The sequence below is a fragment of the Hylobates moloch genome, unplaced genomic scaffold, assembly GCF_009828535.3.
Source record: "Hylobates moloch isolate HMO894 unplaced genomic scaffold, HMol_V3 SCAFFOLD_5, whole genome shotgun sequence".
Classification (NCBI taxonomy): domain Eukaryota; kingdom Metazoa; phylum Chordata; class Mammalia; order Primates; family Hylobatidae; genus Hylobates; species Hylobates moloch.
In genome coordinates, this window is record NW_026652280.1 from 131,493,066 (window position 1) to 131,509,822 (window position 16,757).

The window sequence follows — 16,757 nt, forward strand, 5'->3', positions numbered from 1 at the left end:
TTGAAAATTTTGATGTTATAATTTGCATGGATTTTTAAAGTTTGAAAAACATTTGATTTAATTATTCAGTTCCCCATTAAAACCACTTTATTATTTAAAACATTAAGCTACCTATTAAGCATCAATGATTATGAATGTCACTGTCTCCAGATCCACTGATCATCTCTAAACTGCTTGCTATGGTCTGAATGTCAGTGTCCCCAACAAAAATTCATATGTTGAAATCCTACCCCACAAGGTTGGTAGGATGGGATTAAGAAATAGGGCCTTTGGGAAGTGATGAGAGAGAAGACCTCATGAATAAGATTACTGCTCTTATAAAATGGGCCCAAGGAGGCTCATTCAACCCTTCTGCCATATGAGGATGCAATAAGAAGACATCTTCAATAAACCAGGATGTGAAACCTGGAAGCAGGTCTTCACCAGACAGTGAATCTGCCAGCCCCTAATCTTGGACTTCCCAGCCTCCAGAACTGGATAAGTAAATTTCTGTGGTTTATAAACTACTCAGTAGAAGGTATTTTGTTATAGAAGTCCAAACAAACAGACTAGGACAGTGTTTATATGATCCCAGTCCTAATGAATTACCTTTATAAATGCTTAGGTAGTGATTAAAGAATTATGCACAGAAAAAGTTACATTAAGAAGACATTAAACAACTAAGCATTGTCATATTTGTGTGGCAAGACCATGGATCACATTTCTTTCTCTTTTATTTCAGTAGGCAAGTTGTATCTCTTTGATGAAAATAAAAATAACATTTAAGATGTATTTAAGCATCTATATAAAAAGATTTTTTTTTTTTTTTTGACGAGTCTCGCTCTGTCACCCAGGCTGGAGTGTAGTGGCATGATCTCGGCCCACTGCAACCTCCGCCTCCCGGGTTCAAGCAATTCTCTGCCTCAGTCTCCTGAGTGGCTGGCATTACAAGCGCCCACCACCACGCCTGGCTAATTTTTTTGTATTTTTAGTAGAGATGGGGTTTCACCATCTTGGCCAGGCTGGTCTTGAACTCCTGACCTTGTGATCCACCCGCCTCGGCCTCCCAAAGTGCTGGGATTACAGGCGTGAGCCACTGCGCCCAGCCCATAAAAAGATTTTTTATAGTTGGCTTGTAATTTGAGCAATTAATATTACAAATCTGTATGAATAACATATATAATCAGATTTTTCAAAAGTGTTTAGAAAAGATTTCTTGATTTCTCCTCCATCTCTCCCTGCAAACCTGCTTCTTCCTTAGTTTTCCCTATCTTAGGACCACCATTCTCCCATTTGTTCAAGCCAAAATCATACAAAATCATCATTTATTGAGCCTTTTCCCTCGCTTTCCTGTAAGCAGTCCATCAACAACTACTGTCAACTCTACCTGTAAAATATATCCTGAATCCATCCATTTCTCTTCATCTCCACTGTCACCACTTCAGTTTGAACCAATGTTTTACAAACTGTAAATTGCCACTCATTGCTGAGTTATCAAATCAGTTTTGTGGGTGACAACCAGCATTTCTTCTTTTACAGTGAAAGAGAACAGAAAAATTCAGAGGGTGTCATTCACGGTAAGGGTATTGTCTCATTAAATTTTTGCTTATGTATATGTGTTTATGCGCAGAGTCACCACACAAAATATGTTTCCTCCTGTGGATTGTGGAACAAAATGTTTGAAACCCTAGATTTAGGCCCACGTCATTTCTCACTTGGACTGCTTAAAACCTGCAATGCTTATTCTTGGCACAGTAAGAAGCCAAACACTTTACAATGGCCTAACCACCCAGCATAATCTTATGCCTCCTTCCTCTCCGACCACATCTTCATCTCTCATCCTCCTCACTCATGCTTCAGTCACACTGCCTCCTTTTCACTGAACACACCAGTCTCCCCACCTCCAGGACTCTGTACTTGCTATTTCCTCTGCACAGATTGTTCTTCACAATACTTGCAGATGCCTCCTGCCTGGTCTTAGCACACGTGCCATCTCCACAAAGTGACCTGTTTAAAATGTCCCCAATTTCCATTTTCTTCTATTTATTTCATGTTACTTATTATTATCTGTAATTGTATTATGTTTATTTCTTTTTTCAGACTTCTTTACTGCCCATCTCTCTTTGCTAGAATATTTAAGTTCTAAGAGAGCTAAGTCTTCCTTGTCTGCCTCCTTCACTGATAAATATTCAGAGCCTAAAATAAAGCCTGGTACATAATGCACACTGAATATTTACTTTTTATTTTTTATTATTGAATCAATTTTTTTTATTGACTTCCTGACTGGTGACTTACTAACTGTGAAACACTATGCCAGACTTAGGAGTTGAAGATGAAAGACACACTCTACACAGAATCACTTGATTCGCTTCCCCTTGTTCCTTATCTCTGTCTTGGTCCGTTTGGGCTGCTATCACAAACTATCATCAAGTGGGTGCTCATAAATAACAGAAATAAGTAACAGAAATTTTTTGCAGTTCTGGAGGTTGACAAGTCCAACATCAAACCTCCAGCCAATCTGTTGTCTGAGGACTCACTTCCTGGTTCACAGATAGCTGTCTTCTCACTGTAACCTCACAGGGCAGAGGGGTGAGGGATCTCTCTAAGGTCTCTTTTCTACGGGCACTAATTCCACTCATGAACACTCCATCCTCCTGACCTAATCACCTCCCCAAAGCCCTGCCTCTTAATATCATTACCTTGAAGGTTAGAATTTCAATATATGAATTTGGGGGGGATACAAACATTCAGTTAATTGCAACCTCTATTCCCTTCCAGACTCTAAGCTCCCTGTGGGCAAAGACCCTGACAGTTTTGTTCACCGTTTATACCCTTTTCCTTGCATGGTGCCTAGAGTGTTAATTTTTTTTTTTTTTTTAAGTGAACGAGATCTTGAATTTGTGGTGGCCCCAATACACAGAGTTGAATAACGTTCCAGCAGGTCTCTGTTACCTGGGTTAAGCATAGAAAATGTAAATATTTGGTTTGATCTAGGGTAAGGGTATTTAGGAGTTGAAGCTAATGGCTACAAAGTCATGAAAGGGGTAGACAATGGAATGTAGACTTCTGGCTTCACTTTTTAAATAAACAGCTTAGATTCCTTTTTAAAAAAATAATGGTTCAGGCCAGGTGTGGTTGCTCATGCCTGTAATCCCAGCACTTTGGGAGGCCAACGCAGGTGGATCACCTGAGGTCAGGAGTTCGACACCACCAGCCTGGCCAACATGGTGAAACCCCATCTCTACCAAAATACAAAAATTAGTCGAGCACGGTGGTGGACGCCTGTAATCCCAGCTACTCGGGAGGCTGAGGCAGGAGAATCACTTGAAACTGGGAGGCAGAGGTTGCAGGGAGCCAAGATCATGCCACTGTACTCCAGCCTGGGTGACAGAGTAAGACTCCGTTTAAAAAAAAAAAAAAGAAAAAGAAAAATAATGGTTCAAAGTCATATGTTTTCATTTAGAGTAGTAACTTTTAAAGAAAAAAATTACAGTACTGTTACATCTATTTTCTCACTCCATTCTTTAGAATATAAATCCTAATTAGTATTTAGTTTTGCTTATTACAAAGCTAAGGAACCATTTACATTTTTCCCTACAGCATGCAGACGTCTTACTTTCCATCATGATATGGTGCCTTAGAACAGGGGTTCCCAGACACCAGGCCAAGTTGGTGGCCTGTTAGGAACTGGACCACACAACAGGAGATGAGCGGTGGGCTAATGAGCATTACCACTTGAGCTCCACCTCCTGTCAGATCAGCAGGGCATTAGATTCTCATGGGAGCGCCAACCCTACTGTGAACTGCACATGCGAGGGATCTAGGCTGCATGCTTCTTGTGAGAATCTAACTAATGCCTGATGATCTGAGGTGGAACAGTTTCATCCTGAAACCATCCTCCCTACTACCCTGTCACATGGAAAAATTGTCTTCCACAAAATTGGTCCCTGGTGCCAAAAAGGTTGGGAACTGCCACCTCAGAGAGTCAATTGTAAAAATCAGGAATGGATCTACTATAGATAATTATCACCAATCAGCTAAAGACCAATAATGTTGCAGGAAACAAGTATACCAGCAAAGTCACAGACAATAAACATTGTCATAATAATGTCCCCATCTGATTTCATCCTGGCCTTGACTCTCCACAAAGCCCACCAAATAATCCCAGCAGTGTACATATAGAGTCACAAAGAACACAGAAATCTTATAGAAAGTCCTGATCTCACAGAAAGTCCTAACACTGAGTCAATCAAGGTAACTGACCCATTAGTGATGGACTGGCTTCTCAAGATAGAGGATTCAGATTGGTTTTGGTGAGAGGGGACTAAATAACTTACCATTTACATTTCTGTTAATCATCTATTTTCCTTTCTGATGATTATATTTAATTGTGGGAAACAAAGAAAATGAGTTCTATATTTGGATACTATGATGAAAATGTTTACATCTTTTAAATGTTAACACTAGGAAGAATATAACAAAATTCAACTTGGCTGCAAGTACAGTGGGAAAGTACATCATTAAAACTTTATCTATTTCCCCTAAGAATGTTGAAGCATTCAACAAATATTTATAGTTAGCCTTTTTGGCTAGGTTCATTGATTGCAACTGATACTGTCTCCTCTTACAAGTGAGGCAGATGGAGTCATAGACAAGTGGCCTCATTCAAGGGCATACAGTCACAATCAAAATCGGAATTTAGACCACCTCCAAAAACTTACATACTTGAAACTAGTATTCTGGAATTGCTGTCTGATAGGAATTTGCTCATACGCTACCATACCCTGGGCTACATGTCCCTCACCTTGATTCTAATTACCGTGTTTCCTTTGTTGTCGTTGTTTTGTTGTTTGAGATGCAGTCTCACTCTGTCGCCCAGGCTGGAGGGCAGTGGCATGATCTCGGCTCACTGCAACCTCTGCCTCCCGGGTTCAAGCAATTCTCCTGCCTCAGTCTCCCAAATAGCTGGGATTACAGGTACACACCGCCACACCCGGCTAATTTCTTGGGTTATAGTAGAGACAGGGTTTCACCTCGTTGCCCAGGCTGGTCGCAAACTCCTGAGCTCAGGCAATCTGCCCACTTCGGCCTCCCAAAGTGCTGGAATTACAGGCATGAGCCACCGCGCCTGGCCCATAATTACTGAATGATGGAATTTGAAAGAAAAGTGGCCTTTAATTCAACCAGTTCAACTCCTCACTTTCCAGATCAAAAAACAAAAGCCAGTAAGGTGAAAGCACTTGCCTAAAATGCTTACTAGAAGGTAATAGGGCCAGAACTGGAATCCAGGTTTCTAGAGTCCCAGATGAAAAGACTTTCTATGGTGTTATTCAAAATATCAAAGTCTGTTCTAAAGCCTGTAGTGGGCTCTGCACCCACTAGTTGCCCCATTCAATGAGGGTGGGAGGAACTAATTTCTTTCACCTCTCAGCTAAGAGAAAACACAGCAGCTTGGCCATGTCCCCGCTTATACAAGACAGGAGGTTCTGAGATCCAGGTTGCCAATCAAGAATGAGTTTATTTATCCTGGTTGTTCCAGGAATTCATGTGACAATTTAACAAGTACTCAATCAATGTTAAAATAAGTTAATGAGGGCTTTTTTCTCTCAACTCTATCTGAACATTTTTGTTTCATTTTTAGTGAAAAAAATAAGAACCAATTCCCTTACTATATTGTCTTGAGGATGAATAGAATGCAGATCAGAAAGAAAGGGCCTCTAGGCCACATCACAGCCAACGCAAGTGCCTGGAGCTGGATGAGCATGGGGGCGACAGTGACACCCTTCTGGGAGAACTTTCAGAGGTACCGTGAGGTTGAATGGATAGGGTAGGGCTATAGCTATCATCGAGAATCTTAGATCTGGCTTAAGGAATTTAGACTTGGGAGTGGAGTACTGGAAGTTTTGAGCAGGACTGTGACAAAAATTTCAGATGTATTCTAAATGATGACTCCATCAGTAGCATGTATGATGGAGGGGAGAATGTGGAGTTGAAGACCAGTTAAAAGACTACATGGGGCCAGGCACAGTGGCTCACGCCTGTAATCCCAGCATTTTGGGAGGCCGAGGCCAGCAGATCACTTGAGGGCAGGAGTTCGAGACCAGACTGGCCAACATGGTGAAGCCCCGTCTCTACTAAAAATAACAAAAATTAGCCGGGTGTGCTGGCGCGCGCCTGTAGTTCCAGCTACTTGTTGGGTGAGGCAGGAGAATCACATGAACCCAAGAAGCAGAGATTGCAATGAGCCGAGACTGCGCCAGTGCACTCCAGCCTGGGAGATGGAGTGAGACCCTGACTCAAAAAACAAAAACAAAAACAAAATGGCACGGTTGTCCAAGAGAGAATGTTTCGAAGTGCCTCTCCATTTCCCCTCTGAATTCATAAACTGAAACTGGGAGCCTAACACAGTCCCTGCAGCCTCCACCCCTGCTCTAGGATCCACAGCTGCTTCTGCTCCACCCTTTGAGCTTCTGCCCTTTCTTGCACCATCCAAAGACCACCTCACGCAGGGAGCCAATCCCACTGCAAGGCTGGGGTCTCCCCACGCCACAGTGGCCTCTAGCTAGTGGACTTCAGAGAAGGGCCTTATTCTTTAGGCCTCTTACTATCATCTCTAGACCTTCCTCAAGCTCCTTGACTTGACAGGGCTGAGCTGACCCCATGGGGAACAATGAATCATGGGGTCAGCTCATTGGAACCTGAAAGGGTGGTGAGGAAACCATGGGTCAGTGACCAGTCAGGAACCTGAAATATCCAGATACAAGGGGCCAAGGCAAGACATTGCGTCAGAACTCTGAAAAGTCATGAAAACCACAACAGTGTGGTACTTGGACAGAGCTTTTTCTCTCTTCCAGATGCTCCCTGGGAGAAACTCTGCACAACACTGGCATTATGTTAAAAGTCTGTCACAGGCTCCACCACTCTCCCAATTACTATGCCTTCTCTTTTATCATTCATGGCAAATGACTGCAGCTCCCCACATTCTGACATCACAACCCAGTGGCGTCTGCCCCCTCTCTATTCCACAGCCTTATTCCTGAGTTTCCGGAGTTAGGTTGTTTTTCTAAATCCCTTCACCTCTCTCTCTGATATTTATAAGGTCAGCCCCTTTATTTATCTTCCTTGTCCCAGGCCAGCCATCAGGCTTAACTACATTGCCGGTCCTTGGCCAGTTTCTCCATCACTAAACCTCTTCTGTACTCTCATTCATCTAATTTGACACTGAGAATCTTCCTTGAACGTCATTTAAATCGTATTACTAAGCCTTCAAAGCTACACTTGTTCCTTCCTAATTGCCTTGTTTCAAACTAAAGCTCTTACTAATAGGATGGGAGAGTTGGAAGGAACATCAGAGATTATTTTACAGATAACAAAACTGAGATTAAGATGCTTCTTCATGGTTACTGTAGGCTTTTAGGCACCTCACTCTTTCCAAATTGCTCTTTTCTGACAATTCAAACAAAATTCTACCCTCTTGTGCCTCATCCATTCATACATCCTTTCTGTCCACAACAGTGTACTTTATATATGTATATACACCCACCTACATACATATAGAGAAGCATATATAATGAATATGTACGTATTCAACACAGAAAAGTCATAAAACGTTTTTTTTTTTTTCCCTTAGAGACAGGGTCTTGCTATGTAGCTCAGGCTGAACTGAAACTCCTGGGCTCAAGTGGTCCTCCACCTCAGCCTCCCCAAGTAACAGGGACTACAGGCACATGCTGCCATGCCTGGCTCTGAGAAAAGTTGTAACTTCTTATACTCTTGATACCATGTATAGGAATTTTACTATATTCATTTTTTCCCTGATAGGTTCCTGTCACCCAAAATGCAATGTATATATACAGAACATTTTCTTATTTTTTCTGTTCTCTGAAGTCCCTTCCTCTTTCCTTGGTGTCACTCTTTCCAAATATCCACCTTTCCATCTTTTATCCTCAACAGAAATACAGCCAGTCATCCAGCTTATTATCCCTATTGTCTTTCCTTTTCTGTACGAGTCCCTTTCAAAAGTTCTCCACAGGTAATTTCTGCTGATATAATCCATGATCTGGTAAGACGACAAGACTAGATATGGTAATTGAATTTAGCTGGAGGTAGATGAAAAGAGAAAGGGACTATGCAGCAATGGCAGGGAGGATCTAGAAGCACTGTGCCAAAAATGACAATAGGCACAGCTACTCAAGCAGAGGCTGGTGTGCACTACCCTTAGATGAAGAGTCCAATTTGTGGGGGGGGCATCTAGGAACATCTGTCAAAAGACCAGTTACTAGCATAGGGAACAGTTACAAATTTGTCAAATCACTTATTTTGTGCATGCTGAAGGACCATCAAAAGGGAGGGAAAGCAGCAAGCAGACTTTTAGAAAAAGACTAGAGGATAGAAGAACAAAACATGGATCGTGTCTGAAACAGCCTGAGGTGTGGCACAGACCCCATTTACACTTGCTTCAAGTAGCTCTGAATACTTGTAATATCACCTGTGGCCTATCTCCACTGACAGCTGTGACTGCTATTTTCATTCTGAAATTCAGCTGTTCCTTTGCCAGTCTGGACACAACATTTTAGGCATGTTCTGAAGCATGACTCATGGTACTCTCCATAGGCAAACCTCTTCAGTATTCTATTCAATTAGTGCTCTGCTTCCTGACCTACTGGATATTCTCAGACCAAGATGCAGGATTAAGACCACAGGCAATTTGAGAAGGTAGGAATTCCAGCCAAGAATTCGGCAAAAAGCACTAGAGACCACATGAGAGGCCTAGGGACAAAGGTAAGTAGATTAAAAACACAACTGCCAAAGTTTTACTTCATCTAAAAGAACATGTCGATTAGACAGCACCATTCCTTTCGTTAACAAGCATGACTAACATGTTTGCAACTCCTGCTGGTTTGCTACCAAGCTGTGACCTCAGTGGGGAGAAAGGCAGGGAAGGAAATAAGCAAGCTCTACAAGCATCCTGAGGAATAAAAATTTACCTTTAGGATTAAGGTGCTAGAAGAGATTATCTGATTTGCAGAACATAATTTTATCATTAATCTATTCATTAATTACTATTAAAGTATACACCTTGCAGACAAACTTTTGCACTAAATAATTGTGATTTTATTGTTTTTTTCCACAAAATACAAAGCTTTGCACCACATTGTGGTAGTGTTCTAGCACAAGAAAATCCCAAGGTTTTCATGGAGGGGAGGGGGCGAAGGGTGATTTACAGGGTGTTCATTTTATCATTCTTAAAATGTTAACTAAAAATTTCATGACAAAATATGTCAACCTTGTATAACATGCAGATTATTGCTTAGAACTTGCATATACTTTAAAATGGCACACATAAAGTATACAAACATTTCAAAATTTTAATGGAAATAACTTAGACATTTATTATCCCTCCAAATAAAACAACCAGGAAACAAAATAAAGAATGCTAAGTTGCTATTTTAAGTACTGATAAGTCCTAGTAACACTGATTCATACATTATCTAGTCTGACATTTTGTAAATAAAATTTCTTCAGCCTTATGGAAATAAATTAGAAGGTATGTTCTCAAAATGTTATTAAGTATATTTTGAAAGACTTCCAAAAATCTTTGACAATTATATATTATACATTCTCAGAAAAAAGTATATATCTATGTATCTATATATATCACCATAGTTCTATTTACTGCTTTCCAAGTAGCTTTTTCAAATAAAATCTAAGTCATTATTATTACAGATTCTAATACCAAAAAATCTCATAACTTATCCTATTTACAAGTTAGTGAGAGTATTATCTACACAAAATTCCTTAAATAAAAAGTAGACATAGTCATACCAGAAACAAACCAAGCAGGAAACAGAAAAACACAGAGCACATTCTATATACAGCTATACCTTTGGGCTTGTTAAGTAGCAAATAACTCTAATGTACACTTAATTACAGAAAGAATTACATAAAGATATAAAGAAAAAATATACAGAGGATGTTTAACGAGTTTTCAGCCAGAGGTACTGTACTTATAAATCTTTGAGATTTAGAAATATTTCTGGTTTGGGTCTTATGTATAGGGCCTGATATCAAAACGGTCCACTGCTTAGAGTGAATAAGTGTAAACATTTTCAAAGCAAACAAACCAATCTTTAGGAGCTGCTTTCAATTCTTCACTGCTATCCACAATATATTCCAATAAAGGTATGAATTATTATCAAAACTAGAGGCTGGCCTAGTCTGGCCTAGAAAGGGGTAAGGTTCAAGTCCTTGGATGTTGTACTTTGGAAAACACCAAGTAACACAGTTGCTGGTAAATTTGTTTTCAAAGAAACATTACCATAGCAAAGTTTTCCCTAAAGAGCAGGACTCTAAAATAATTTTGCCACAAGCCAGCAGCCACCCTCTCATAACACAGAGTTATCTCAGTTCCTCTGTGCTCCTGTCATGGGATCTAAAAAGAACATTTAGATAATTTACAAGCCTATAATAAATCTTCAGCTGAAACACATTACAAAGCTCTGACTGTTAAACCAGTTTAAGAAAAACAGAGATGACAGATGTCTCTTAATAAAACCATAACATTATTAGCTTTGCCTCATGTTGTAAACAGGTATTACTAAATGCTGAATGGCTTCCTGTAGTCTCTTAATAAGTCATGATTTGTCTGAGCTCCACTTTAAACTTTACTACAATGCTTTTTTTCAATGAGAGAACCTATTTGTAAACTTTTAAATTTGCCATAGAGACTGGGAAGCTTATAGATACATGGGGAGGTCTCAAAAGTTGACAGCGAAAGGTGTTAGCATAAAAGAGGGAGATGCTGATGAAGTCATCTGGGGTACCAGGAAGAAGAGATGGAAGGATTCACAGAGAATACTTCTAGATCGAGGGAGGACTATCATGGCGTTTAAGGGAAAAGCACTCTCAATGCTTCCTCTAACTCCAGATCCTCTAGCTTTTCATTGTTCCTACACACCTCACATGTGTTTTGCATCAGAACTCACTTTCAGTAGCTTTAATGTATTTCAATGAGCTGTGTTTAAGGTTGGGAAGATAGATGTGCATCCAGAGACACATGAAGGGTCTTGCTGTATGCCGGCTCGCACCTGAGAAACACTGTGCTACTCTTGATAAAATTATCTAAGTTCAACTTCTTATGGAATCCAAACACATAAAAATACATAAACCTTTATGAAGTATTATTGATGATGTCAATACATGAACTTTTCCATTTCAGCTAATAGACTAAACCACTTAAAGCCATTCAAATGCACATTTATTTAAATGTTTGGAATTAAGAGCAACCTAGAAACAGAAAATGTGTTCAAATATTTATTTTAACAGCATCTTTTGGAACATGTTTATTTCCCTTAAAAACGACACAGAGGAAACATGTACACTGTAACAACACTTTCCCCTGTTTCTCTAGAAGAAAAATGTTTCTGCATGCCTGATAACAGATGGTGCAACCAACAGTAAACCTGGCTCTCTACACCAGCGAAGAACCATTCTCCAAATGCCCAGTGTGCCTCAGAGGAAATATGCAATTTAAAAGTTGACCCTGTAGCAAAAATTTTGAGTCAAATTATTAAAATTTAGAAAAGAACTGGATTCAAATACTTACAAACGAGGCAGTTTTTAAAACTAGACCTTTAAGACAGTCCTGGGTCATCCATAATATATCAGAGTCACTCTTAGGGGTGGTAACAACATAAATATTATTTCATTTAACATAAGGCTAGTCCATGAAATAACAAAATCAAACAGTTGGGATAAAAATTTAATTCAACTTACTGTAGGGTATCAACACATATTTGAGCAGAAGTTAATTTCTTTGCACTCATATATAACGTCATTTCGAGTTTTACATAAATGCAAATGATCCTTTAAAAGACTTTAGACACAAGAAGGCAAACTTTATAAGTTAAAGCTCATAATTTTCAAATTTTCACAAATAAAAATTTAATGCAGGATCTATGATCTTGCATGCTATTAGTTGATTTTCATTCATTTTGAAGTTTCACAAGAACTTTTATTTTCTAGGATACTACACATTCAAAAAACATCTTTATAATTACAGGTTGTCATTTTTTTCTACAAAAATAGAATTGCTCAAAAATTTATATCAATTTGCTTTTATTTTTCTATAAATATTTTAATAGAGTTGTTAAATATCAGAATGCCTGACAGAATCATTTAAATTAATCCATGTAGTCAAAATACTTAATATTTAAAATGTCTAGCAAACGTTTTTCATTTAATAAATGAAAAATTCATCGTGCAGTAAATGATCTGTCTTCATTTGTATTTTAGGTAGGTGAATACAATCACAGAACAGCAAAGTGTACCTCCTGCAAAGGTCAGACTTAAAGCAGCAGGGCAGTTTCTAGTGGCATTTCCATTCCATGTCTGTTGTATGAGGAAATATATAGAACCTACTTTAGGATGTTTAATCTGGATGTTGAATTAACTCATGCAGCCAGCATAAGATAAGGGTTGCTGAATAAGGGAATCACAAACTTTAGTTCAAAATTTTGATGTTTTAAATATACTTATTTAGTGAGTGGCTGTACCAGTGAAGGGTAACATTAATGAAAGTAAGAATGAAGTTTTAAGCATGAAACAGTAACTATAAAAACAAACTGCTACATGGAGACTCACTAATACTATAGCTTTATATTGTTTTCATTTTGATAGTGGGTTTAAAATCTGTGTTCAGAACTGTAGAAATATCCAGAGTCAAAAAATATTTATCTCAAGGTCTCTTTCTAAAAGAATGAATTTCCAAAATAGTTTTATTATATAAACTTTTTAAAGCCACTTTTCCTGCAAAAAGGTAAGAATAAGATAAAATCGCTTGCTTTCCTACCCCCCTCTAGTTAACCAGTACATATTTAAGCACCTATGATGTGGACAGCACTAAATTTAGCAACAAATTATCAGTGTAATATTAGCTGCTTTAAAAATAACTATTATTTTACATTAATTCTTTCAAAAATAAATGCACCTAGTATAAGCCAATCAATCTCATTTTATCATTTAGTTACTGACTGAGACTTCAATCTTCTTTAAATGTTCTAAAACTTATCAGGCTCTATCTGCCTTGAATAATAAAAGCAAATCAAATCAAAAGTCTTGCTTATATTCAGCTAGCATGAACAATGAAAGTGAGTCAAACATTCTCCTTCAAACTGAGAAACTGGATTACATCTTTTGGTATGAGTTCAATTAATTTCAAGTATTCATCACTGGTAGAATTAAATTTCTTCCTTTCTCAGGTAAGAATAATCATTAAACTCAAGTGCTTAAAGAATAAATAAAGGCAATAATAGATAAATATATAATTCTATATTTGGATTGCAAGAATTAAAGTAAAAGCAAAACACATACACACACAACCAGAATCGCCAGTCATTTATCTTCATATAATCAGACAATAAGTTTGATGATAGAATACTTGGATTAAATTACCTTTTTTTTCTGTGCTTTAAGATAGACAGAAATTCAAAGCACTAAAATGCCGACTAAGTAAGCACAGGTATGAATTGTGAGTAAAATATGAATACTGATATTTTTGTAATAGTTTGGGTCTCATCAAGAAGAGGCCTATTTCAGGAGCATAATAAATACATGCTGCACAAGACTTTGGTACTGATGGTGCTGGGTTCAGAACTCAGGGAAGATTTTGCAAACAGAAAATATTTTTCACAGAAAAAGTGCAAGGAAAGCAGATAGGGATAAATAGTGTTAAAACTTTTTTTCTTAATGATTCCTCCGATTAGCCTAAATAGTCCTCTATCAACATGCATTTTTAGAAGAAGAAATTCATCTCTTAAGGAGGTCTATAATCTGTCTTAAGCCTTACTATAAAATAAAAAAGCAATAATTTGATAAAATGCTAAAATAGAAATAAGACAGTGATATTTGAAAAATCTTAAAATGTGGGAAGTATTCTCCATGACTGAACTAATTAAATATTCCCAAAGTGGTAAAATATTTCATCATTAATAGGTGATCGCATGTCTGAAATGAAAAATCTTACTTCTGAATAGCCTGAGAAAAAGAACATGCCAACAATTTAGAAATTAAACCCTACACAAGTGTTGACAGCCATAGTAAGAAAAGAGTGCATACAACAAATGTTAAGAGCTATTTACAGATTTAAAAGCAGTTCCCATTCTTGCAGCAAAATTGGTGACATAAAACCATTTGTACCAGATTATCATAGTCATCTTTCACAGAGAAAAAATACCAATGCAGTTAAGAGATTTCTCAAAAGATTCACCATTATATTGATCATTTTTATTTAAACCTTTAAGAATTTTATCCACGCTTATAAATAAGGCAAAAGAAAGGCAGAAGAGACATCTTGGGATGAAAACTAAATTTTAATTTTAGTTTCTCTTTTGTTTTTTGTTTGTTTGTTTGTTTGTTTTTTGAGATGGAGTCTTGCTCTGTCGCCCAGGCTGGAGTGCAGTGGCACAATATCAGCTCACTGCAACCTCCATCTCTTGGGTTCAAGCGATTCTCCTGCCTCAACCTCCCGAGTAGCTGGGATTACAGGCACCAACCACCATACCCAGCTAATTTTTTTGTATTTTTAATAGAGATGGGGGTTTCACCATGTTGACCAAGCTAGTCTCGAACTCCTGGCCTCAGTGATCCACCCACCTTGGCCTCCCAAAGTGCTGGAATTACAGGCATAAGCCACCGCGCCCAGCCTTCTCTTTTCTAAGGTTAAAAAAAATGACACTGAAATCCTGAATAACAATTATAATTAATAAAGATACACAAGAACATGCCAAGAATTCATCCTATCAGCAGATATAATGCTGAGTAGTAATGAAGTTTGCTTATCAGTAGCACTCCTTTAATCAAGTTTTCCATTCTGAAGACTATTTTTGGCTTTCTCTTGTCTGATGTGAGAGATGACTTTGATGCAACCTTTTGAAATTTTGATCATCCACATGACATTCATCACATCCAAAACAACACAACTAATGACCCAGGATAACTGGATTAAAACTCCAAGCCTTATGTAGGGTTCTGTTCCATACACGGAATACATGAAGCCATAATGAGGAAGCATTGAGGCAATCCGCACGATGAAGAATACTACTGTCATGAGTATTCCATTGATAACGATAGCTTTAGAAAACTTGGGATACTTCAGAGCTTCAAAGAACCACCTGAAAAATGAATTAAAGAAACATCACATTTATAGTGCATCTCTGAAGATTAACCATTTTTATTTTAGTTTTTAAATTTTAAAATTCAGTGAAGGAGGAGCAAAGGGCCTAGAATAGCATACGCAATGCTGAAAAAGAACAAAGTTGGAGGACTCACACTACCCATTTCCAAGACTTACTATAAAGCGACAGTAATCAAGTCAGCATGGTGTTGGTGAAAGAATCAATAAGCCAATGGAAGAGAAAAGAGAGCTCAGAAATAGACCCACACAAATATACTCAACTGATTTTTGACAAAAGCATAAAGGTAATTCAGTGGAGAAAAAAAGTCTTTTCAACAAGGTGTGCAAAATTGTATATCAACATCGAGAAAAATGAAGTTAAGCAGAGATCTCACACCTTACACAAAAATTAACTCAAAATGGATCATAGACCTAAATGTAAAATGCAAAACTATAAAACTTCCATAAGAAAAACGGAAAAAAACCTGCATGATCTTGCATTTGGTGGTGGTATTTTAGATACAACACCAAAAGCATCATCCATGGAAGAAAAAGTTGGTTAAGTTGGACTTCATTAAAATTAAAACTTGCTCTGTGAAAGGCACTGTTAAAGAAAAGACAACCACACACTAGGAAAAAATATTTAAAATATACATGTATGATAAAGTACATGTCTACAAAGTACACAAAGAATTCTTAAAAGTCAACAATAACAACCCAATTAAAACACTGGTAAAAGAGCATAACAAACACCTTGTCAGAAAATATATATAGATGAAAACTAAGCATATAAAAAGATGTTCACTATTGTCATTAGAAAGTGCAAATTGCAGTGGCTCACGCCTGTAATCCCAGCACTCTGGGAGGCTGAGGCGGGTGGATCACCTGAGGTCAGGGGTTTGAAACCAGCCTGGCCAGCTGGGTGCAGTGGCTCACCTGTGTAATCCCAGCACTTTGGGAGGCTGAGGAGCGTGGATCATCAGGTCAGGAGTTCAAGACCAGCCTGGCCAAGATGGTGAAACCCTGTCTCTACTAAAAATACAAAAATTAGCCAGGCATGGTGGCGGGCACCTGGAATCCCAGCTACTCAGAGACAGAATTGCTTGAACCCAGGAGGCGGAGGTTGCAATGAGCCGAGATCACACCACTGCACTCCAGCCTGGGCGACAGAGCGAGACGCCATCTCAAAAAAAGAAAAGAGAAGAGGAGAAACCAATGTGGCCAAAATGGCGAAACTCCATTTCTACTAAAAATACAAAATTAGCTGGGTGTGGTGGCACATTCTTGTAATCCCAGCTACCTGGGAGGCTGAGGCAGGAGAATCTCTTGAACCTGGGAGGCAGAGGTTGCAGTGAGCCGAAATCGTGCCTTTGCACTCCGGCCTAGGCAACAAGAGTTAGAGTCCGTCTCGAAAAAAAAAACAAAAAAAAAAGAGAAAGAAAGTGCAAATTCTAGCAACAAGATACTATACACGCCTATTAAAATAGCTAAAATCCCAAAAAATGGACAATAACAACTGCTGGCAAGGGTGTGGAACAAGAGGAACACACATTCATTGCTGCTAGGAATGCAAAATGGTACAACCACTTTAGAGGACAGTTTAGCA

General features: G+C 38.4%; 1 protein-coding gene across 1 annotated transcript in view; it reads right to left on the minus strand.

Annotated features, from left to right (window-relative positions):
* Positions 1-9,070: 9,070 nt before the first annotated feature.
* TLCD4 (TLC domain containing 4) overlaps positions 9,071-16,757 on the minus strand; it is a 73,936-nt gene continuing 66,249 nt past the window's right edge. The window contains exon 9 of the mRNA XM_058439557.1: positions 9,071-15,149. Within this exon, the coding sequence (XP_058295540.1) occupies positions 14,831-15,149 (319 nt within the window). The 3' untranslated portion in view covers positions 9,071-14,830. The remainder of the gene's footprint in view (positions 15,150-16,757) is intronic.